The following is a 21879-nucleotide window of genomic DNA, read 5'->3' on the forward strand; positions in this document are numbered from 1 at the left end:
TTATTAAAGGGCAGCACGGTGGTGCAGCGGTAGAGTAGCTGCCTTACAGCGCTTGCAGGAACCCAGGTTCGATCCTGACCACAGGTGCTGCCTGAATGGAGTTTGTACCTTCTCCCCATAACTGTGTGGGTTTTCCCTGGGTGCTCCGGTTTCCCCCCACACACCAAAGAAGCGCAGGTTTATCAGTTCATTGACTTCGGTAAAGATTACAATTTGTCAATAGACGGGGGAAGGGGGGAGAGGGGTTGGGGGGAGAGGGGATGGGGGGGAGAGGGGATGGGGGGAGAGGGGTAGGGGAGAAGGGAAGGGGGAGAGGGGTTGGGGGAGAGAGGAGTGGGGGTGAGAGGAGAAGGTGGGAAGGGGAAAGGGGAAGGGGGAGAGAGGGGAAGGGGAGAGAGGGCAAGGGGAGAGATGGGAAGGGGAGAGGGGGGAAGGGGAGAAGAGGGGGAGAGAGGGGGGAAGAGAGGGGGAGAAGAGGGGGGGAGAGAGGGGGAAGAGAGGGGGGAAGAGAGGGGGGAAGAGAGGGGGGAAGAGAGGGGGGAGAGGGGAGAAGAGAGGGGGAAGAGAGGGGGGAAGAGAGGGGGGAAGAGAGGGGGGAAGAGAGGGGGAAGAGAGGGGGGGAAGGGAAGAGGGGGAGAGGGGGAAGGGGAGAGGGGGGAAGGGGAGAGGGGGGAAGGTGAGAGGGGGAAGGGAAGAGGGGGGAAGGGAAGAGGGGGAAGGGAAGAGGGGGAAGAGAGGGGGGAATAGAGGGGGGGAAGAGAGGGGGGAAGAGAGGGGGGGAGAGAGGGAAGAGGGGGGAAGGGAAGAGGGGGGAAGGGAAGAGGGGGGGAAGGGAAGAGGGGGGAAGGGAAGAGGGGGGAAGAGAGGGGGGAAGGGAAGGAGGGGGAAGAGAGGGGGGGAAAGGAGAGGGTGCTGCACCAATGCAGGAGAGGTTCAGTCCACTTGGTTCAGCTTCAGCCAGCATCCGCAGTTCCTTCCCACACACGTCCCAGCAGCTCTGACCCATTGATAAAAAAAAAAATCAAAAAATGCGGCTCGCTGCCGCCCCCAAGTGGAGCAGCGTTGAATGCGCAGTCTGTCTGGGAGGCGGTGCATAGCAGAGCGTAGCGGAGCGTTTTTTGTGCCCCTGTGAGACTAGAGGTAGGTAGTTGGCTGGTTGCAATGGGACGGTCCAAAGGTGGTGCATTTAGAGCTTTCTCCGTCTCACTGCTACTCTGTGTGGCGTCCCGGACTTAGGAGGAGGGCGAGGGCACGATTGCTAACAGAGAGAGAGAGAGAGAGAAGGCTCTGCAACTTTAAAATAAAACACAAGCCTTGCTTTCAAGCTGGAAAGTAGAGCCGAGGAGTCCAAAGAGACTTGGGTCAGTGTGTAACAGTGTGTGTGCTTGGTGGTGGACACGTTGCAGAGCGGTAAGTTTCTGACTGTATGAGCCTCCGTTAGTTACCACGGCAGAAATCAGGAGGTGTGAACTCTGCAAAACAAAAGCAATTCTCCTGAAAACGCGGTTGCATTTTCATCTTTAAACTGGGGCGTTATATTAATATATGTATATATTTTATCTTAAAGTGCAAAACTTTTTTTTTATTTTTTAAATAGTGTAATAGTTTTAGATTGTGTGTGTGTTTTTTTTTTTTTAAATGGTTTGAACTACTTTTCAATACAGAGTGAGATATGTTTCGAAGGTCGACTGAAAACTTGTAGGTAGTTTGAGTTTGCACTGCTGGTCGCAATTTCTGGGGGGATTTTAAAAACATTTCCCATAAGGTTTTGTTCTCGCTGAACAAGCAACGTTTTGACCGGTTGCTCGTCAGATTATTTTTTTTTGGGGGGGGTGGGGGGTGGGGGGACTGGGTTATTTAATGCAAAAGAAAACGATACAGAGATTGAAGTTAAATGTGTTTTTATATATATATATATATATTTAACTGGCAATCTGTATCGTTTTCTTTTGTATTTACAAAATTTACAAAAGAAAATGATAGAGATTGCAGTTAAATATATATATATAAAAGGAAAGAGGAGGGAGAGAGGGGGGAAGAGGGAAGAGGGGGGAGGGGAGAGGGGGAAGAGGAGAGGAGGGAGAGAGGGGGGGAAGAGGAGGGAGGGAGAGAGGGGGAAGAGGGAAGGGGGGAAGAGGAGGGGAGAGGGGGGAAGGGGAGAGGGGAGAGGGGGAAGGGGAGAGGGGGGAAGGGGAGAGGGGAGAGGGGGGAAGGGGAGAGGGGGGAAGGGGAGAGGGGGGAAGGGGAAGGGGAGGGAGGGAGGGGAGGAGGGGAGGGGAGGGGGGAAGGGGAGGGGGAGAGAGGGGGAGGGGAGAAGTGTAGGTCAAATATATATATATATATATACTTAACTGCAATCTATCGTTTTCTTTTGTATTTACAAATTTTACAAAAGAAAACGATACAGAGATTGCAGTTAAATATAAATATATATATATATATATATACTTAACTGCAATCTCTGTATCGTTTTCTTTTGTAAATATATATATATATATTTATATTTAACTGCAATCTCTGTATCGTTTTCTTTTGTAAATACAAAAGAAAACGATAGATTGCAGTTAAGTATATATATATATATATATATATATATTTGACCTACACTTCTCCCCTCCCCCCTCTTAACTGCAATCTCTGTATCGCTTTCTTTTGTAAATATATATATATATATTAAAGCTGCCCCTCCAACACACGCGGAGTTGAATTGGTGGTCGAGTTGATTGCAAGGAAGTATTTTTGGAGCAAATGGTAGGTAGACACAGTGGCGGTTCTTCAGGCAACAAACAAAAAGGCAGACGTTAGTAGTAGCAACATGCGCCAGACTCCAGCCCTCCTCCACAACTTCCCTCTCCAGGTCCCCGCACGCCCGGCTCATTACATTATTGCACCAGCGTGGCTTGCCTTTTTTTGTTGGGGGTCCACTCTCTCTGCACCAGCGGTGTGAGAGGCGACGGCGGACAATAGTGGAGCCCTGCCTCCCAGCCTCCCTGCCTGCCTGGGGCTTTCATTTGACTGCAGAACACGGAGGAAAAGTTTTTTTTTAATTTTATAGTTTTTTTTTTGTTGCTGTTTTAAAATATATATATATATATATATATAAATAAATAAATATACACACATACATTTACAGACGCGTGGTGTCATAAAATGCTGGAGTAACTCAGCGGGTCAGGCAGCATCTCAGGAGAGAAGGAATGGGAGACGTTTCGGGTCGAGACCCTTCTTCAGACGCATATACACACACATACATATTTTGTATTATATATATGTGTGTGTGTATATATATGACCATACTATGTGTGCATATATGTGTGTGTATATGCATATGTGTGTCTATATATATATATATATGAACATACTATGTGTGTGTCTATATGTGTGTGTATATATGTATATGTGTGTGTGTATATATATATGTGTATATATATGTGTGTGTATATGTGTATATATATATATATATATTATATATATATGGACATACTATGTGTGTATATATATATGTGTGTGTGTGTGTATGTATATGTGTGTATGTATATATATATGTGTGTGTGTGTATATATATATATATATATATATATATAATGCTGGAGTAAGGCTCAACGGGTCAGGCAGCATCTCTGGAGAGAAGGAATAGGTGACATAGTCACCTCCAGTCTGAAGAAGGGTCTCGACCCGAAACGTCACCCATTCCTGTATGGGTGTTTTGTGACACGTATTACCTTCGATTTAAACCAGCATCTGCAGTTTTTTTCCTACACATACACGCATGGGTGTATGTGGATATATGTATACGCAGGTGTGTGTGTGTATGTATGCGTGTGCATACATGTATACTGTGTGTATGTGTGTGTATGTATATATGTATACTGTATATATACAGTATGTATCCCTGTATGTATCCCTGTAAAGTGTCTTTGAGTGTTTGAAAAGCACTATATAAATGTAATGCATTATTATTATTATTATTATATATATATATATGTGTGTGTGTGTGTGTGTGTGTTTGTCTGTACACACACACATACATATTATATATTGCCTTTTGCACTTAATGCAACACCGTGGAACAAAAGTCTATTTTAAAGATTACTTCCCAATGTTTGCTCTGAAATGCTGGACTGGGACTGCACGCTTTGCCCATGTTAAATGACGAAGGAAGGTTTCCTTCACCGTGTCCAGAAACGTCGCCCACCCGCGTTCTCCAGAGATCCTGCAGACCCGCTGAGTTACTCCAGCACTTTGTGTCTGCCTTTGCCCATTTTTAGTTTTGTCCCTTGCCTCCAGTCGAGACCCTTCTTCAGACTGGAGGTGACTATGTCATCCATTCCTTCTCTCCAGAGATGCTGCCTGACCCGCTGAGTTACTCCGGCGTTTTGCAAGCGAGTTGGTTAAACGACAGTGGCACTAGTCCGTAAGGTCGCTTTGGTGTGCAGGGTCTCGAAATTCTCACTCCCTCCCTTGCTTTCTCTCTCTCTCTCTCTCTCTCTCTCTCTCTCTCTCTCTCTCTCTCTCTCTCTCGTGCTCTGTGATCTGACCTGAAATAGTGTAAGAAAATAACTGCAGATGCCGGTACAAAATTGAAGGTATTTATTTCACAAAATGCTGGAGTAACACAGCGGGCCAGGCAGCATCTCAGGAGAGAAGAAATGGGCGACGTTTCGGGTCGAGACCCTTCTTCAGTCTGAAGAAGGGTCTCGACCCGAAACGTCGCCCATTCCTTCTCTCCTGAGATGCTGCCCGACCTGCTGAGTTACTCCAGCATTTTGTGACCTGAAATGTTTCATTTTCGGCCTGCGTTAATTTTGTGGCGTATTTAAGCAACTTTACACCATTCGAAAACTTTCTTGGAGCTCCTCTCCATCCCACTCTTTTATTTTGTCCCTTTTAAAAAAAAATTAAAAAAGAGTAGAAACGACCTCGTCTCGGGTTCGTGCAGCGATCTAGCTGGGAACACGAGGGCTTTGAGGCGGATGTAATTGTGTTAATGCATCACATGCAGGCTATTAACTTTATAGATGTAATGGAGCAAACCTTAAAGTTTGCCCAAGTGGGACGGCTCTCATTTCCCTGCAGATCAGGGCATTCTATCAGGAACATTTAACCTTGTGAGGGAAAACCTTAATTACTGGGACGAAAAAAAATTAAGAACAATAGCCAAAAAAAAATTTATGCCATGTAATTATTGTACCTGGATTCCCAATATTGACACAGCCAGGCTGCTGGAAGTTTAGTTTAGAGTTTGCAGCGCGGAAACAGGCCCTTCGGCCCACCGAGTCCGCACCGACCAGCGATCCCCGCACTTTAGACCCGGGTTCGACCCTGACTACGGGTGCTGTACTGTAAGGAGTTTGTACGTTCCCCCCGTGACCTGCGTGGGTTTTCTCCGAGATCTTCGGTTTCCTCCCACACTCCAAAGACGTACAGGTATGTAGGTTAATTGACTGGGTAAATGTAAAAATTGTCCCTAGTGTGTGTAGGATAGTGTTAATAGTGTTAGTGTGCGGGGATCGCTGGGCGGCGCGGACTTGGTGGGCCGAAAAGGCCTGTTTCCGCGCTGTATATATATGATATATGTCGATGGTGGGGAGAGGGGGGAGGTGAGTTTGTGTGAGGGGCTGGGCTACATCCACAACTCTCTGCAATTTCCTGTGGTCTTGGGCATCGAAATTGCCAAACCTCAGTTTAGTTCAGTTTATTGTCCTGAGGTGCAGTGAAAGGCTTTTTGTAACGTGCTATCCAGTCAGAAGAAAGACGATATGTGATTACAATCGAGCCATTTACAGTGTATAGACGCAGGATCAAGGGAATAACATTTAGTGTAAGATTTAAAAATCCAGAAAAGTCTAATTTTTAAGATAGTCCAATGAGGTAGATGGTAAGTCAAGACTGCTCTGTAGTTGTTTAAGAAAATAACTGCAGATGCTGGTACAAATCGATTTATTCACAAAATGCTGGAGTAACTCAGCAGGTCAGGCAGCATCTCGGGAGAGAAGGAATGGGTGACGTTTCAGGTCGAGACCCTTCTTCTTCTGAAGACCCGAAACGTCACCCATTCCTTCTCTCCCGAGATGCTGCCTGACCTGCTGAGTTACTCCAGCATTTTGTGAATAAATCGAATTGCTCTGTAGTTGTTGATGGGATGATTCAGTTGCCTGAGGTCAGGTGGGTTAGATTATGCCAGCGTTTAGTAATAAAGTTTCAATTCCCACACCGGGAGTCGAACCCGGGCCTCCTGGGTGAAAACCAGGAATCCTAACCGCTAGACCACATGGGAGATTGATGGAGCACTTTGAAAATGGAGTCACTCTTGAGATTGAACTTAGTCTGTTGTCAACGTGAAAAGCTTTTGTTGCATGCAATCCAGTCAGAGGAAAGACTATGCATGGTTGCAATCAAGCCATTTACAGTGTACAGATACACGATAAAGGGAATAAAGTGAATAATGTTTACTGTAAGATGAGGCCAGTAAAGTCCGATCAAGGATAGTCCGAGGGTCTCCAATGAGGTAGATGGGAGATCTGGACCGCTCTCTGGTTGCGGTGGGATGGTTCAGTTGCCTGATAACAGCCGGGAAGAAACTATCCCTTAATCTGGAGGTGTGCGTTTCAGATTTTAGATTTTTAGATTTAGAGATACAGCGCAGAAACAGGCCTTTCGGCCCACCGAGTCCACGCTGCCCAGCGATCCCCGCACACTAACACTATCCTACACCCACTAGGGACAATTTTTACATTTGCCCAGCCAATTAACCTACATACCTGTATGTCTTTGGAGTGTGGGAGGAAACCGAAGATCTCGGAGAAAACCCATGGGGAGAACGTACAAACTCCGTACAGACGGCGCCCGTAGTCAGGATCGAACCCGAGTCTCCGGCGCTGCATTCGCTGTAAGGCAGCAACTCTACCGCTGCGCCACCGTGCCGCCCATACTTCTGTACCCCTTGCCCGATGGGAGAGGGGGGAAGAGGGAGTGACCGGGGGTGAGACTGGTCCTTGATGATGCTGCTGGCCTTGTCGAGGCAGCGCGAGGTGTAGATGGAGTCAATGGAGGGGAGGTTGGTTTGTGCGATGGTCTGGGCTGCGTCCACAACTCTGCAATTTCTTGTGATGTACCTGGAGAGGATTCTTTCTACGATGTTGGTGAGAGTCGTTGGAGATTTGCTGAACTTCCTTAATTGTCTGAGGAAGTTGGTGTGCTTTCTTGGCCATTGTGTGAATTGTGGGTTGGCCAATACTGACCGTTGGTGATATTCACCCTCGGGGGAATTGGGAACTGACTGAACTCAATACAATATTGACCTTTGCAGTCTTTGGCACATTAACTGTGGTGCTATAATGCAGGGTCTGAACTCAACACCGAGTGCCCCTCTGTTCCATGGATGCTGCCTGACCTCCAGCGCCTTGGATAGACACACAACGCTGGAGTAACTCAGCGGGTCAGGCAGCATCTCATTTCAATTCCAGAACCTATACATTTCCACCTGACTTCTCTCACAAGCCTGAAGAAGGGTCTCGACCTAAAACGTCACCCCTTCCTTCTCTCCAGGGATGCTGCCTGTCCCGCTGAGTTACTCCAGCATTTTATGTCTATCTTCAGTGTGAACCAGCATCTGCATTTCCTTCCTTCACACATCTCACACGGGGCCCTTCGGCCCACTATGTCCGTGCTGATCATGATGCCAAGGTCACCTCTTATCTGCCTGCGCATGATAATAAAGTTTCAATTCCCACACCGGGAGTCGAACCCGGGCCTCCTGGGTGAAAACCAGGAATCCTAACCGCTAGACCACATGGGAGATTGATGGAGCACTTTGAAATGTAGTCACTCTTGAGTTTGAGTTTAGTTTGATGTCACGTGTACCGAGGTACTGTGAAAAGCTTTTGTTGCGCGTTATCCAGCCAGTGGAAAGACAATACACAATTACAATAGACAATTTTGGGCGCCAAAACCACACGTGACGTCGCTGTCCAATCAGCGGGCTCAACTCCCTGGACCAATCCCTACGGTCGCACCCACACGTGACCTTGCTGGCCAATCTGAGGGTTCGACTCCCAGGACCAATCTCTATGGTCGCTACAATAGACAATAGGTGCAGGAGGAGGCCATTCGGCCCTTCGAGCCAGCACCAACATTCAATGTGATCGTGGCTGATCATTCCCAATCAGTACCCCGTTCCTGCCTTCTCCCCATACCCCCTGACTCCGCTATCTTTAAGAGCTCTATCCAGCTCTCTCTTGAATGCATTCAGAGAATTGGCCTCCACTGCCTTCTGAGGCAGAGAATTCCACAGATTCACAACTCTCTGTCTGAAAAAGTTTTTCCTCATCTCAGTTCTAAATGGCCTACCCCTTATTCTTAATCTGTGGCCCCTTGTTCTGGACTCCCCCAACATTGGGAACATGTTTCCTGCCTCTAACGTGTCCAACCCCTTAATAATCTTATACGTTTCGATAAGATCTCCTCTCATCCTTCTAAATTCCAGTGTATCGAGCCGTCCACAGCGTGCAGATACAGGATAAAATGAGTCACGTTCACTACAAAGATAAAGCCGGTAAAGTTCGATCAAAGATAGCACGTGGGTCTCCAATGAGGTAGATGGTTGCTCAGGACCACTCTCTAGTTGCTGGTAGGATGGTTCTGTTGTCTCATAACAGCTGGGAAGAAACTGTCCCTAGATGCTGCATGACCGGCCACGTTACTCCAGCACCTGAGATAGACAAAAAACACTGGAGTAACTCAGCGGGCCAGGCAGTTCCTTCCTACACGCATCTCTCGCATGCCCTTCGGCCCACTATGCCCGTGCTGAACATGATGACAAGGCCACCTCTTATCTGCCTGGGTATAATAATAACGTTTCAATTCCCACACCGGGAGTCGAACCCGGGCCTCCTGGGTGAAAACCAGGAATCCTAACCGCTAGACCACATGGGAGATTGATGGAGTACTTTGAAATGTAGTCACTCTTGAGTTTGAGTTTAGTTCAATAGAAAATAGGTGCAGGAGTAGGCCCTTCGAGCCAGCACCGCCATTCAATGTGATCATGGCTGATCATTCTCAATCAGTACCCCGTTCCTGCCTTCTCCCCATACCCCCTGACTCCGCTATCCTTAAGAGCTCTATCTAGCTCTCTCTTGAAAGCATCCAGTGAATTGGCCTCCACTGCCTTCTGAGGCAGAGAATTCCACAGATTCACAACTCTCTGACTGAAAAGGTTTTTCCTCATCTCCGTTCTAAATGGCCTATCCCTTATTCTTAAACTGGCCCCTGGTTCTGGACTCCCCCAACATTGGGAACATGTTTCCTGCCTCTAACGTGTCCAACCCCTTAATAATCTTATATGTTTCTTATATGGTCCGTGGTCACGTGTACCGAGGTACAGTGAAAAGCGTTTGTTGCGTGTTAGACAATAGGTGCAGGAGTAGGCCATTCGGCCCTTCGAGCCAGCACCGCCATTCAATGTGATCATGGCTGATCATTGTCAATCAGTACCCCGTTCCTGCCTTCTACCCATACCCCCTGACTCCGCTATCCTTAAGAGCTCTATTTAGCTCTCTCTCTGTTATCCAACCAGCGGAAAGACAATACAGGTGCTCCTCAACTTACAATGGGGTCACGTTCCGATAAACACATCGCAAACCCAAAATATCGTCAGTCAAAATGAATTTAATACACCTGATCACGTGGCCGGAAGCGAGTTGCGGCTCAATGCCGTTGCCCAGCGTTTGCACCATTGTAAAGTCGAAATATCGTATGTCGAAGCATCGTACGTCGGGGAGCATCTGTACATGATTACAATCCAGCCGTCCACAGTATTCAGGTACAAGATAAAGTGAATAACTTTCACTACAAGATAGAGCCGGTAACGTCCAATCATAGATGGTACACGGGTCTCCAATGTGGTACCAAACTGATCTCCCGGTGGCCCAGCACTTCAACTCCCCCTCCCATTCCCAGTCTGACCTTTCTGTCATGGGCCTCCTCCAGTGCCATAGTGAGGCCCACCGGAAATTGGAGGAACAACATCTCATATTTCGCCTGGGCAGTTTGCAGCCCAGTGGTATGAACATCGACTTCTCCAATTTTAGATAGTTCCTCTGTCCCTCTCTTCCCCTCATCCTTCCCAGATCTCCCTCTATCTTCCTGTCTCCACCTATATCCTTCCTTTGTCCCGCCCCCCTGACATCAGTCTGAAGAAGGGTCTCGACCCGAAACGTCACCCATTCCTTCTCTCCCGAGATGCTGCCTGACCTGCTGAGTTACTCCAGCATTTTGTGAATAAATCGATTTGTACCAGCATCTGCAGTTATTTTCTTATATTATTCTCCAATGTGGTAGATGGTTGCTCAGGACCACTCTCTAATTGCTGGTAGGATGGTTCTGTTGTCTGATAACAGCTGGGAAGACACTGTCCCTAGATGCTGCATATTTATTCACAAAATGCTGGAGTAACTCAGCAGGTCAGGCAGCATCTCGGGAGAGTTGGAATGGGTGACATTTTGGGTCGAGACCCTTCTTCAGACTGATGTCAGGGGGGCGGGACAAAGGAAGGATGCTGCATGACCTGCCACAGTTCCTCCAACACCTGAGATAGATGCAAAACGCTGGAGTAACTCAGCAGGTCAGGCAGCAACTCATTTCAGGTCCAGAACCTATTCATTTCCACCCGATGTGTGGGAAAGTAAACTGCAGATGCTGGTTTAAATTGAAGGTAGACTCAAATTGCCGGAGTAACTCAGCGGGTCAGGCAGCATCTCTGGAGAGAAAGAATACTTCAGATAGTCCCTGCTTTCCCTCCCTATCCCCTCCCCCTTCCCAGTTCTCCTGCCAGTCATCCTGTCTCCGACTACATCCTATCTTTTTCCCTGACATCAGTCTGAAGAAGGGTCTCGACCTGAAACGTCACCCATTCCTTCTCTCCAGAGATGCTGCCTGTCCCGCTGAGTTACTCTAGTATTTTGTGTCTATCTTCAGTATAAACCAGCATCTGCAGTGCCTTCCTACACACATCTCTCGCATGCCCTTCGGCCCACTATGCCCGTGCTGAACATGATGCCAGGGCCACTTCTTATCTGCCTGGGCATAATAATAACGTTTCAATTCCCACACCGGGAGTTGAACCCGGGCCTCCTGGGTGAAAACCAAGAATCCTAACCGCTAGACCACATGGGAGATTGATGGAGCACTTTGAAATGTAGTCACTCTTGTAAGAAACACTGCAGATAATTGGCACGCAAAAACGATCTCCATCTGATCCAATAATCGGCCGTGAATTATTGATCGAGGGATAAAGGTTACTATTAGCGATAGGTAGTCTTTTGGAAGAGTTGTGTATGTAGCAGCTGTGTTTAACTTACTGGGCTGGGAGCCATCAGTCTGGATGGCTGATCTCTGTTATCAGGCTGCTGAACTGCCCTTCCATAAGCTAGGGTGCCGTCCGATTCACCTCTACCGACCGCATTGCGGACATTGGACTTTGTCTATGGAACTGATGCGCTACAATGCTGAGAACTATATTCTCTTCCGTCATGAAATATTGAACCACTGCTGGGATTTAAGGGAGCAGAGCGATTGTCTTGGATAATAGTAGATCCTTGATCTGTGAAGTGGGCGCAAAGAGTTGCCCAAATGTCGACGAATGGGACCCGCGTAGATGGGGCGTGTTGGTCAGCATTGAGTGACTGTGACTCTACCGATGTTAGTTTAGTTTACTGTCACGTGTACCTCAGTAGCGACAAGCCTTTGTTGCGTGCTAACCAGTCAGCAGAAAAACTACACATGGTTGCATACGAGCCGTCCACATGATAAAAGAAAAAGTTTAGTGCAATGTATATATATATAAGAAAATAACTGCAGATGCTGGTACAAATCGATTTATTCACAAAATGCTGGAGTAACTCAGCGGGTCAGGCAGCATCTCGGGAGAGAAGGAATGGGTGACGTTTCGGGTCGAGACCCTTCTTCAGACTGATGTCGGGGGTGGGACAAAGGAAGGATATAGGTGGAGACAGATTGAGTCCAATTAAAGATAGTCCGTGGGTCTCCGATGAGGTAGGTGGTAGCTCATGACCGCTCTCTGGTTGTGGTAGGACGGTTCAGTTGCCTGATAACAGCCAGGAAGAAACTGTCCCTGAATCTGGAGGTGTGTGTTTTCACACTTCTGTACCTTTTGCCTGATGGGAGAGGGGAGAAGAGGGAGTGGAATGTAAATGCCATTTTCAGTAAACATAGAAATATAGAAAATAGGTGCAGGAGTAGGCCATTCGGCCCTTCCAGCCTGCACCGCCATTCAGTATGATCATGGCTGATCATCCAAAATCAGTACCCCGTTCCTGCCTTCTCCCCGTACCCCTTGATTCCGTTAGCCCGAAGAGCTCTCTCTTGAATACATCCAGCTGTAATGGCGACCTTGAAGCTAGCAATCTTATCGAAACGTATAAGATTATTAAGGGGTCGGACACGTTAGAGGCAGGAAACATGTTCCCAATGTTGGGGGAGTCCAGAACAAGGGGCCAAAGTTTAAGAATAAGGGGTAGGCCATTTAGAACTGAGATGAGGAAAAACTTTTTCAGTCAGAGAGTTGTGAATCTGTGGAATTCTCTGCCTCAGAAGGCAGTGGAGGCCAATTCTCTGAATGCATTCAAGAGAGAACTAGATAGAGCTCTTAAGGATAGCGGAGTCAGGGGGTACGGGGAGAAGGCAGGAACGGGGTACTGATTGAGAATGATCAGCCATGATCACATTGAATGGCGGTGCTGGCTCGAAGGGCCGAATGGCCTCCTCCTGCACCTATTGTCTATTGTCTATAAGCCATTTGAGCTGATGACCTTTATTGATTGCTTGATGCCTGCTGTCCTTATCCAGTCTAAAGCCCGTGTGGCTCCAGATGTAGTTAATCCCTTTGCACCCTCGGCCATTTGAGCAGCGTTTACGGATGTGCTGTAAATATTGGCATTAGTGGTGGTGATGTCCAAATCTGGTGAATGTTTCACCAAGTCTGGTGAATGGCGATAGACAACAGACAATAGGTGCAGGAAGAGGCCATTCGTTCCTTCGAGCCAACACCACCATTCAATGTGATCATGGCTGATCATTCTCAATCAGTACCCCGTTCCTGCCTTCTCCCCATACCCCCCTGACTCCGCTATCCTTAAGAGCTCTATCCAGCTCTCTCTTGAATGCATTCAGAGAATTGGCCTCCACTGCCTTCTGAGGCAGAGAATTCCACAGATTCACAACTCTCTGACTGAAAAAGTTTTTCCTCATCTCAGTTCTAAATGGCCTACCCCTTATTCTTAAACTGTGGCCCCTGGTTCTGGACTCCCCTAACATTGGGAACATGTTTCCTGCCTCTAACGTGTCCAACCCCTTAATAATCTTATACGTTTCAATAAGATCCCCTCTCATCCTTCTAAATTCCAGTGATGTTTTCAAGAGAGAGCTGGATTTGGCTCTTAGAGATAAATGGACCTACTTCTGCACCTATTTTCTATGTTTCTATGTCTCCTTTCAAATGGAGGATGGGTTGACTTCTCGGGCAATGAGCTCATCTTTAAATTTACTCGCTCAAGACTTGAAGCCCCAGTCTTGTGACTCGGCTCGAGAGAGGAATTGGAAATTTAGTACCTTTGTACACATTTGCCCAGCCGATGTGAAGTCGGAGGAATTCCGCTGTTCATTCACGTGGCAAATTTCACGTATCTTTGCTGGAAATGCATCGCTAAACCAACCAAAGCTTCGGCTGAATGTGTAGGAAGGAACTGCAGGTGGTGGTTTCAACTGACGATAGACACAAAATGCTGGAGGAACTGAGCCAGGAGGAATGGGTGATGAATGACGATGCAGGAAAAGTGTTCCCAATGTTCGGGGAGTCCAGAACCAGGGGCCACACAGTCCAAGAATAAAGGGGAGGCCATTTTTAAAACTGAGGTGAGAAAAAACCTTTTCACCCAGAGAGTTGTGAATTTGTGGAATTCTCTGCCACTGGGCGGCACGGTGACGTAGCGTTAGAGTTGCTGCCTTACAGCGAATGCAGCGCTGGAGACTCGGGTTCGATCCTGACTACGGGCGCCGTCTGTACGGAGTTTGTACGTTCTCCCCGTGACCTGCGTGGGGTTTTCTCCAAGATCTTCGGTTTCCTCCCACACTCCAAAGACTTACAGGTATGTAGGTTAATTGACTGGGTAAATGTAAAAAATAAATAAAAATTGTTCCTAGTGTGTGTAGGATAGTGTTAATGTGCGGGGATCGCTGGGCGGCGCGGACTCAGTTGGCCGAAGGGCCTGTTTCCGCGCTGTATCTCTAAATCTAGAAGGCAGTGGAGGCCAATTCACTGGATGAATTTAAAAGAGAGTTAGATAGAGCTCTAGGGGCTAGTGGAATCAAGGGATATGGGGAGAAGGCAGGCACGGGTTACTGATTGTGGATGATCAGCCATGATCACAATGAATGGCGGTGCTGGCTCGAAGGGCCAAGTGGCCTCCTCCTGCACCTATTTTCTATGTTTCGGAACTGAGAAGGAATGGGTGATGTTTCGGGTCAAATCTGAAGAAGGGTCTCGACCCGAAACGTCGCCCATTCCTTCTCTCCAGAGATGCTGCCTGTCCCAGAGTTCTTCCAACATTTTGTGTCGGTCTAATGAGCTGTAGGCTTAGCTGTATGTTGGTTAGTTTTAGGTTTACGAATAGGAATACTTTATCATCACATGTGACTGCGCACGTTGAGTTTCTTTGCTTGCGTTCACAATGTATACAAATGGCGGCCACCGACTGCGCTGACGGTGTTACAAATCACGCCGGTCCCCATTTTGTCGTCCCCCCCCCCATTGTTCTCCCCCCACATCCCTCATGGCGGTTCCTCCATTGTTCTTCCCCTCCCCCTCACGGCGGTCCCCCCATTGTCCTGTGTCCCCACCCCCCATTGTCCATTGTTCTTCCCCTCTCCCCCCCCCCCCTCACGGCGGTCCCCATTGTCCTGTGTCCCCACCCCCCACTGTCCATTGTTCTCCCCTCCCCCTCATGGTGGTCTTCCCCTTCCCCCCCCCCCCCCCCCATGCCGGGTCCTCCATTGTTCTTCCCCCCCCCCTCACGGCGGTCCCCATTGTCCTGTGGTGTCCTGTCCCGTCCCCCCATTGTTCTTCCCTTCCCCCTCACGGCGGTCCCCATTGTCCTGTGTCCTCACCCCCCATTGTCCATTGTTCTTCCCCCCCCCCCCTCCCCTCATGGCGGTCCCCATTGTCCTGTGGTGTCCCCCCCCCCCATTGTTCTTCCCTTCCCCCTCACGGCGGTCCCCATTGTCCTGTGTCCTCACCCCCCATTGTCCATTGTTCTTCCCCCCCCCCTCCCCTCACGGCGGTCCCCATTGTCCAGTGGTGTCCCCCGCCCCCCCCGCCATTGTCCATTGTTCTCCGTCACGGCAGTCTCCCCCCCCACACCGGGTCCCCCATTGTTCTTCCTCTCCCCTCTCATGCCTGTCCTTCCACGCTCTCATCGACCAGTGTATATGAGATCCCCTCTCATCCTTCTAAATTCCAGTGTATTATTGTGTAAAATGTTGTCAATTTTTGTCCAAAAAAACCCAAAGTGCTGGTGGAACCCAGCAGGTCCGACAGTATCTGCAGAGAGAATGGGGAGGAGACGTTTTCTGTGTCTCTGTTGCTGACGTTTGTACTTAGTGCCTCGACCGATGAAGGCAAGCATACCATGTACTGTTCTTACCACCCGATCTACTTTCAATGATCTTGGGCCCCAAGATCCCTCTGCACATCAATGCTCTTAGGAGTCCTGCCATTTTCCATATACTTTCCCCTTGCGTGTGATCTCCCAAAATGCGACCCCTCACATTTGATCAGTTTCAGTTTAGAGGCACAGTGTGGAAACAGTGTGGGCCCTTCGGCCCACCGAGTCTGCACCAACCAGCGATCCCTGTAAACTAGCGCTATCCCACACTCTGGCGAATGCAGCGCGGGAGACCCGGGTTCGATCCCGACTACGGGCGCCGCTGTCTGTACGGAGTTTGTACGTTCTCCCCGTGACCTGCGTGGGTTTCTCCGGGTGCTCCGGTTTCCTCCCACACTCCAAAGACGTACAGGTTTGTAGGTTAATTGGCTCGGTATAATTGTATAAATGTAAAAACTGTCCCTAGCTTGTGTGTAGGATAGTGTTAATGTGCGGGGATCGTTGGTCGGCGCGGACCCGGTGGGCCGAAGGGCCTGTTTCCGCGCTGTATCTCAAAAACTAAACTAAACAACTCAGTCTGAAGAAAGGTCTCGACCCGAAACGTCACCCATTCCTTCTCTCCCGAGATGCTGCCTGACCTGCTGAGTTACTCCAGCATTTTGTGATACCTGCGATTTGTACCAGCATCTGCAGTTATTTTCTTAAACAACTCTACCTCTGCGCAACCCTGGTAATGTCAGTAATTCTATCCAACCAGTCAGTAGAAACTGGCTCAAGTGAAACGTGATCTTGTTTCTCAATTGTTCTGTTCAACTCTGTAACTATTTTGTTCTGTACCTTGGTGCAGGTTGAAACCTGCCTTAATAACCCTCGTTGTTTTCTCCTCTTTCAATGCAGGTAGACAATGGCTTGTTCTGCCTGGTTGGCCGTGGTTGCGCTCCTCGTCTCTTGCGACCATGGTCTGATGACCTGCTTGCCGGAGTGTCACTGCGAGGTGGAAAGCTTTGGGATGTTCAGCAGTTTCAGCCTCACCAAGGTCGACTGCAGTGGCGTTGGCCCTCACCTCACCGTCGTCCCCATTCCGCTGGACACCTCTTACCTCGACTTGTCCCACAACCGCTTGAGGGCCGTGTCTCCCCAGATGTTCACGGGGCCTGGGTACACCATGTTGATGAGCCTGGATCTCAGCTACAATGAGATCGCGGGGATGTCCTCCAGCACCTTCTCCAAGCTGAGGTACCTCGAGGCCTTGAACCTGAGTCACAACTCCCTGGAAGTGCTGGAGGACGGCATCTTCACCAACCTGCCCCTGGGCGAGCTTGACCTCAGCAGCAACGGGCTACGGAGCATCAACCTGGACACCTTCTCCTCCAACGGCCACATGAAGCCTCTGAGCTTGGACCTGTCGAGGAACCTGATAACCACAGTTGCCCGGAGTCTGGACAGGGCCACCCCCAATATTTACAGCCTGGAATTATCGGGGAACAGACTGGACTCAGTGCCGACCCGCTACCTCTCCGACATCCCCCTGCGCTACCTGGGCCTGGGCGGGAACGCCATCTCCAGCATTCCCGGGGACTCTTTCGCGGGACTGCGGGAACTGACCCGCCTGTCTCTCCGGGCTCTCCCGGAGCTGTCCGACCTGTCCCCCGCCAGCTTCCGGGGTCTGCAGAGCCTCCAGGTCTTGGACCTGTCGCACAACGGCAAGCTGACGTCCGTGAGCCTGGAGGTGTTCGAGGGCCTGGGTTCCCTGCAGGAGCTCCGCCTGGAGATGTCTGGCGTGGCCGCCCTGCCTGACGCCATTCTCAACCACCTGCCCGCCATCAAAACCATCGCCATCGGTGCCAGCCTGCTGAGGTGCGCGAAGACCGCCAAGGAGGGTCCTTTCCACCGGCAGTTCGGCTTTGCCCAGAAGGAGCAATCCCTTCACTGCCTTGACGTCAGTGGCTCCTCGGACGTTCAATACACTTTGAAACTGAAATGAACTTCCTCCAGTGCCTTTCCAATTCAATGGAATTCCGAAGTGCCTTCATTAATTAAACTTCCTATGTTGCCACGGACCATCAGGTTTTCCTGGGGGGGGGGGGGGGGGGGAATAGAAACTGCAGATGCTGGGTAAAATCGAAGGTAGACGCAAAATGCTGGAGTAACTCAGCGGGTCAGGCAGCATCGCGGGAGGGAAGGAAATGGGTGACGTTTCGGGTCGAGACCCCTCTTCAGACTGTCATGTTTATGTGGAGTTTTTTTCCTTTGGAAGTTGGTCCCTTTTTCTTTTAATAATAAACGGACAGTCTCAACCAAAGGCTTTATGGAAGTGCCAGGCCTTCTCTGCAAGTCTCATGGGTGACCATGGGTGGATGGCTGGCACGTTACAAAGGCGTGAAGCTTCCGTCTGCTGTGAAGGTCCCATTTTCTGGTGACGAGCAGATAGGCCTCCCTTTCACCCCCTCCCCATCCTTTATGCCCCCTTCTCTTCCCTGTGCCCCATCTCTAAATGCACGCGTTTCATCCAAGATCCTGTCCTCCCATTCCCATCAACTTCCACGTCTATCCCTTCATCTGGCTTCACATTTCATGCCTCCTCTCTCCTTATTTCACACCCTTTTGTCCTTGGCCTTTGTCCAACCATCTGCCATTCAACCCTCTCCACCCCCCCTCCCCCCCTCCCCCCCCCCCCCCCCATTGCCTGTATCCACCTATCACTCGCCAGGCTTTATCCTACCCCCAGCTGTCTCTCCCCTACCACAATCCGAAGAAGGGTCCCAACCCGAAATGTCACATATTCGTGTCCTCCAGAGATGCTGAGTTACCCCAGCACTTTGTCTCTTTTTTGTTTTGGTAAACCAGCAACTGCAGTTCCTTGTGTTGACCTCATAAGCCCCTCCCTTCAGTGCTGCCAGTGCCTTTCACGTTTTTATTATCCCCTGTGAGAGAGATTATCTTTGCTTTAAATTTTAGTTTGGGAACTATTGGGAAAGAATGCTGCCTTGGAATGTGGATCAGCTGATGCTATGTGCCAGACATTCATGTCCCCTCTCCCCCCCCCCTACAATCGATGATCGAAATATACAGTGTGGAAACAGGCCCTTCGGCCCACTGAGTCCATGCTGACCGTCGATCGCCCGTTCTCACTGGTTCCATATTATCCCACTTTCCTATCCAATCCCGACACACGCTAGGGGAAATTTACAGAAGCCGATTAACCTACGAATCCGCACGTCTTTGGGATGTGAGAGAAAAAAACCAGAGCACCCGGAGAAAACCCACGCGGTCGCAGGGAGAAGGTGCAAACTCCACACAGACAGCAGCTGAGACCTGGGGTCTCTGGCGCTCTAGGTGTGCCGATGTGCCGCCTGAATAATAAAACTAAATATCTGTGCAGTAATACCTAACTCCACTTGAGATGCAATTAAGTTGAATGATTTGTTTGGTAATAAAACTGGAGCATTAGACCACTTTACAATGGACTGTTTCATCTTGGCTGCTTTTCACTTGTTACACTTCATCACACATGAGCAATCGACTGCATTGGGCGTCAGCTCCCTGGAGTTTAGAAGGATGAGGGTGGACCTCATTGAAACGTAATGAATAGTGAATGGCCCGGACAGAGTGAATGCGGAGAGAATGTTTCCACCAGTGGGAGGTTCCTGAACCAGAGGGCACAGCCTCAATAGAAGGGCATCCCTTTAGGAAGGAGATGAGGAGCAATTGCTTTAGTCAGAGGGTGATGAATCTGCAATTCATTGCCACAGATGGCTGTGGAGGCCAAGTCAATGGGATTTTTTTTTAAGGAGGAGATTAATGGGTTGTACAGGGCCCTAGTGAGACCGCACCTGGAGTACTGTGTGCAGTTTTGGTCTCCAAATTTGAAGGATATTCTTGCTATTGAGGGCGTGCAGCGTAGGTTTACTAGGATAATTCCCGGAATGGCGGGACTATCATATGTTGAAAGACTGGAGCGACTAGGCTTGTATACACTGGAATTTAGAAGGATGAGAGGAGATCTTATCGAAACGTATAAGATTATTAAGGGATTGGACACGTTAGAGGCAGGAAACACATCCCAATGTTGGGGGAGTCCAGAACAAGGGGCCACAGTTTAAGAATAAGGGGTAGGACATTTAGAACTGAGATGAGGAAAAACTTGTTCAGTCAGAGAGTTGTGAATCTGTGGAATTCTCTGCCTCAGAAGGCAGTGGAGGCCAATTCTCTGAATGCATTCAAGAGAGAGCTAGATAGAGCTCTTAAGGATAGCGGAGTCAGGGGGTATGGGGAGAAGGCAGGAACGGGGTACTGATTGAGAATGATCAGCCATGATCACATTGAATGGCGGTGCTGGCTTGAAGGGCCGAATGACCTCCTCCTGCACCTATTGTCTATTGATTAGCACAAGTGTCGGGGTTATGGGGGGGGGAGGCAGAAGATTGGGGTCGAGAAGGAAAGATAGATCAGCCACGATTGAATGGCGGAGGAGACTCGATGGGCTGAATGGCCTAATACGGCTCCTAAGAATTTATGATTACTGTGTCACATTTTGATTGTATGTGTCATGTCTGATTGTCACCAAGTTATTTGGGGCAGGCATCCAGGCGAACCTTGTTCCAGCTCATAGTCTGAGTCATACGTCAGGGACACGTGCCTGGGCCAAGTCCACGCCAACCAGTGACCACCCCACACACAGACAATTTACAGAAGCCAATTACCCTACAAACCTGCACGTCTTTGGAGTGTGGGAGGAATCGATAGACAATAGGTGCAGGAGTAGACCATTTGGCCCTTCGAGCCTGCACCGCCATTCAATGTGATCATGGCTGATCGTCCACAATCAGTACCCCGTTCCTGCCCTCTCCCCATACCCCCTGACTCCCTCTAGGGGCGGCACGGTGGCGCAGCGGTAGAGTTGCTGCCTTACAGCGATTGCAGCGCCGGAGACTCAGGTTCGATCCTGACTACGGCGCCGTCTGTACGGAGTTTGTACGTTCGCCCCGTGACCTGCGTGGGTTTTCTCCGAGATCTTCGATTTCCTCCCACACTCCAAAGACGTACAGGTTTGTAGGTTAATTGGCTGGGCAAATGTAAAAATTGTCCCTAGTGGGTGTAGGATAGTGTTAATGTGCGGGGATCGCTGGGCGGCGCGGACCCGGTGGGCCGAAGGGCCTGTTTCCGCGCTGTATCTCTAAATCTAAATCTAAATCATTGAGAGCTCGATCTAACTCTCTCTCGAAAGCATCCAGAGAATTGGCCTCCACTGCCTTCTGAGGCAGAGAATTCCACAGATTTACAACTCTCCGAGTGAAAAAGTTTTTCCTCATCCCCGTTCTAAATGGCCTACCCCTTATTCTTAACTGGAGCACCCGGAGAAAACCCACGCGGTCACAGGAAGAGCGTACAGACCGCAGTCGTAGTCAGGATGGAACCCGGGTCTCTGGCGCTACGAGGCAGCTACTCTACTAAAGCACTATTGAACACAGGGTGAAATTCTACCCAAGGAGGGTAGATATCTTATGTGCAGAAGCCTGAAGGAACACCTTTACAAATGAAAGATTTAACAGTCCCGTGGGAGAAGAGGTCAAGTCAAAGTTCTAGGCATCTGGCAACTCCCTTTAATGATATTCAGCTACAAGTCTTCTGTGCCCCTGAATGTTAATTTTTTTTTTGTTCTGTGCGTGTGTGTGTTTTTCCTGCTTTCTAAGTCCCCAAACAATGATCTTCTGTTTCCGCACTGTCGGGTAGGAACGACGTTAGTTGCTTTGTGCCGGGACCCATTGGTAACTAACCGAACAGTGAAGGGGTTTAGTTTGAGTTCTGTTTTAAGGCGGGGGGAGGGGGGTTGGGCGGGAGGAAAGAGAAAAAAGGAAAGTCTGTCCCTTTTGCCCGTGAAGTAGCACGTTCCTCCCCTCCCTTCCTCCCTCCCTCGCACGGAAACGCATTCAACACTGTTGCTTGCAAGAGAGGGAGGTGTGAGGAGTGACCGGAGTATTTTCACAGGCTGGTTCTGTGGATTTCAGCTCTGCGTCACTCCTTAGATTACACAGTGAGGCTCTGTCTGGTGAACGGCACTCTTTTAAGAAAGCAATGCTACAGTCTGACTGGGTTTGATGTGAGAAACCTTACATTCACTACATACAGGTTATAGAGTTTGCCATAACGCGCATGTACACACACACGAGCACACGCACACACGAGTACACACACACACGAG

General features: G+C 49.2%; 1 protein-coding gene and 4 non-coding genes across 7 annotated transcripts; 1 reads left to right on the plus strand and 4 right to left on the minus strand.

Annotated features, from left to right (window-relative positions):
- The first annotated feature begins 1135 nt into the window (after nucleotides 1–1135).
- tsku (tsukushi small leucine rich proteoglycan homolog (Xenopus laevis)) lies at nucleotides 1136–19130 on the plus strand. Of its 3 annotated transcripts, none has more exons than XM_078401996.1 (2): nucleotides 1136–1410; nucleotides 16575–19130. In XM_078401996.1, exon 2 carries the CDS (start codon nucleotides 16582–16584, stop codon nucleotides 17659–17661), a length of 1080 nt encoding a protein of 359 aa, XP_078258122.1. In that variant the 5' UTR covers nucleotides 1136–1410; nucleotides 16575–16581; the 3' UTR covers nucleotides 17662–19130. The 3 variants fall into 3 exon arrangements, with proteins under 3 accessions (XP_078258122.1, XP_078258123.1, XP_078258124.1); XM_078401997.1 differs by having other exon boundaries at nucleotides 1136–1361; XM_078401998.1 differs by lacking the exon at nucleotides 1136–1410 and adding an exon at nucleotides 14045–14162.
- trnae-uuc (transfer RNA glutamic acid (anticodon UUC)) lies at nucleotides 6206–6277 on the minus strand. The gene has a single exon. It is a non-coding gene; the product is annotated as a tRNA-Glu (tRNA).
- On the minus strand, nucleotides 7727–7798 carry trnae-uuc (transfer RNA glutamic acid (anticodon UUC)). Its single transcript has one exon. It is a non-coding gene; the product is annotated as a tRNA-Glu (tRNA).
- Nucleotides 8863–8934, minus strand: trnae-uuc (transfer RNA glutamic acid (anticodon UUC)). The gene has a single exon. It is a non-coding gene; the product is annotated as a tRNA-Glu (tRNA).
- Nucleotides 11101–11172, minus strand: trnae-uuc (transfer RNA glutamic acid (anticodon UUC)). Its single transcript has one exon. It is a non-coding gene; the product is annotated as a tRNA-Glu (tRNA).
- Nucleotides 19131–21879: the final 2749 nt, after the last annotated feature.

Source organism: Rhinoraja longicauda, chromosome 7 (assembly GCF_053455715.1).
Source record: "Rhinoraja longicauda isolate Sanriku21f chromosome 7, sRhiLon1.1, whole genome shotgun sequence".
NCBI lineage: Eukaryota > Metazoa > Chordata > Chondrichthyes > Rajiformes > Arhynchobatidae > Rhinoraja > Rhinoraja longicauda.

What these genes read in the sequence shown, in the direction of transcription:
- tsku (XM_078401996.1), top strand. Translation starts at nt 16,582, where the DNA reads ATGGCTTGTTCTGCCTGGTTGGCCGTGGTTGCGCTCCTCGTCTCTTGC.